The sequence below is a fragment of the Orycteropus afer genome, unplaced genomic scaffold (assembly GCF_000298275.1).
Source record: "Orycteropus afer afer isolate SDZICR_OR568_19922 unplaced genomic scaffold, OryAfe1.0 scaffold00006, whole genome shotgun sequence".
Classification (NCBI taxonomy): Eukaryota; Metazoa; Chordata; class Mammalia; order Tubulidentata; family Orycteropodidae; genus Orycteropus; species Orycteropus afer.
Genome location: NW_006921593.1, coordinates 25,520,074 through 25,522,248, shown reverse-complemented (window position 1 = coordinate 25,522,248; position 2,175 = coordinate 25,520,074). Strand labels below are relative to the sequence as shown.

The following is a 2,175-nucleotide window of genomic DNA, read 5'->3' as shown; positions in this document are numbered from 1 at the left end:
CCAATGTTACCAAACCACATGGCAGGCCATTCGTTCAAGTCCACTGAAAGTTCCAAGGTCAGCAGAGCATGGCAGGCTGCTGAACAACAACACAGCTACATGCAGGGTTCAAGTGTGCCATATGTTAGAGAGCATTCCCAAAGCTGTTTCTTATATATGGGAAACAGACCATCCCTAAAGCAGTTACTCAGTTGCTCCAATAGATTTCACTATGGGGTTAATTACTAGTCTCACCATGGGGAATAACTACATCCAGCTGCCCAGCCACTCAACCAGGCCCAGCCATGTTGACACACAAACTTAACCACCACAGTATTCCTATAATTTGAGAAATATTACATGTAAACAATTTACAACTATACTCATCATGTATTATCCTAGGGTTAAAATTGATGCTAAACGTTACCAAGGATTCTGTATGGTCTGTTATGGGGAGGAGGTCCTTGGGGCTGGGGCGTGACACTAGGAGTTACCACATCGGGTGACACACACCCTAGTGATGCCATTGATCTTGATGCTGGTGCTCCAGGGGACACAGTTTGAAAAACCTTGGGGTAGGATCAGCCTAAGTAGCCCTGGTGGTGCAGTGGTTAAGCACACAGCTGCTAACCAAAAGGTTGGTGGTTCCAACCTACCTGTGGCTCTGTGGAAGAAAGACCTGGTGATCTTCCCCCATAAAGATCACAGCCTCGGAAACCCAATGGAGTAGTTCTACTCTGTCACGTGAGTCACTCTGAGTCAGACTCAAATGGATGGCACTTGGTGACAGGACAAGCATGGCAAGGCCATGTTCCATCAGTTCTGGCCAGGGAGGAGTACTGGAATGCTCCTGAGCAGAGATCGCAGGCTCATGCCAGGCAACAGCAAGTAGGGAAGGGGCCTCGGACCCCTGGTTCTCTCCTCAGTCACAAACACAGTCACTGGGACGTTGCTGGTGGCTAGGTGGAGCCAGGACCCTGAAGAGGGATGCAGGCCTGAACCCCAAGCCAGGGAAGCTGGACTGGACAGTGGGACAGCAGGGGCTCAGCTGCCCCTGGTCACTCCTCATCACGGCCTCTCTCCCCAGCAAGCTGAAGCCTTTCTACTCCATGGAGGAAAACAGTGAGCTGATGGACATCAGCATACATTCTGTCATTTCCCTTCAGGCCCCAGGAGAGGACAGTGAGTTCGTCAAGGTAAGTCCCTCTGGACCATCCCATTTTCTGGGTCAGGACCTAGAGAGTTACACTCACATGGACCATGCCAAGAGTCCATCTTTCTGAACCCCTGTGGTTAGAGGCAGCAAAGAGTATGACACTCTAGTAGTAAGTGTAAGGTAACACAAGGAGCCGTGGTGGTTCAGTGGTTAAGTACTTGGCTGCTAACTGAAAGGTTGGCAGTCCAAACCCACCAGCAGCTCTGTGGGACAAGAGACCTGGTGATTTGCTCCCATAAAAATCACAGCCAGGAAAACCCTTTGGGGCAATTCTACTTGATCCTATAGGGTCACTGTGAGTAGGAATCCACTTGATGGGACCTAACAAGGTAATACTAGCTGCTGTAACAGGTGGACCCTGAAATCTCAGGGGGTTAACAAAATAAAGGTATTTCTCACTCAAATGAAGTCTAAATGGCAGTGGGGCTGGAGCTGCTTTACATAGGAATTCAGGTTGATAGAGGCTCTACCATTTTCAGTGGTCACTGTGGGTGTTGATATCCAACCTGGAGATGGTACATGAGAAAGAGTATAGGAGACTTATGAGCTAATTTTCCTACCTCCCGTTGGCCAGAACTTAGTCACATGGCCTTATCCAGATGTAAGGAGAGCTGGGAAATGTAGTCCCTGACTAACTGGCTGTTTCCCACCAACACTGTGGAAGAAGAACACACATCTTCTGTGGACAACTAGCCATCTCTGCCCCAAAGGCCTGGCACTGGATAAGGGGTCAGGAGAACCTGGTGGGCTCCAGAAGTTCTGGCTCCTCTTTTGTAAAATGGTTCTTCCTGAAGGGTATTGATGTGAGAAGTAAAAGATTCCAAAGGCCTCAGCTCCGAGCAGAGATTAATGGGCTCTCAGGCCCCTCACACCTCTGAGTCTGGTGTGGCCTGCAGAATCATTGCTGCCCAACCTCCCTCTCTCTCGGCTGCAGATCTTGTACTCAAACGCCCTGAGTGCCCTGGCGCATCTGATGGAGC

The 2,175-nt window shown here is 49.7% G+C and overlaps 1 protein-coding gene across 1 annotated transcript in view; it reads left to right on the top strand.

The window, feature by feature from the left end:
* Window positions 1–2,175, top strand: part of MROH2A (maestro heat like repeat family member 2A) — a 74,246-nt gene that overhangs the window by 46,348 nt on the left and 25,723 nt on the right. The window contains exons 24-25 of the mRNA XM_007941694.1: window positions 1,017–1,175; window positions 2,130–2,175. The exon at window positions 2,130–2,175 is cut by the window's right edge and continues 3 nt beyond it. Coding sequence (XP_007939885.1) covers window positions 1,017–1,175; window positions 2,130–2,175 — 205 coding nt within the window. The remainder of the gene's footprint in view (window positions 1–1,016; window positions 1,176–2,129) is intronic.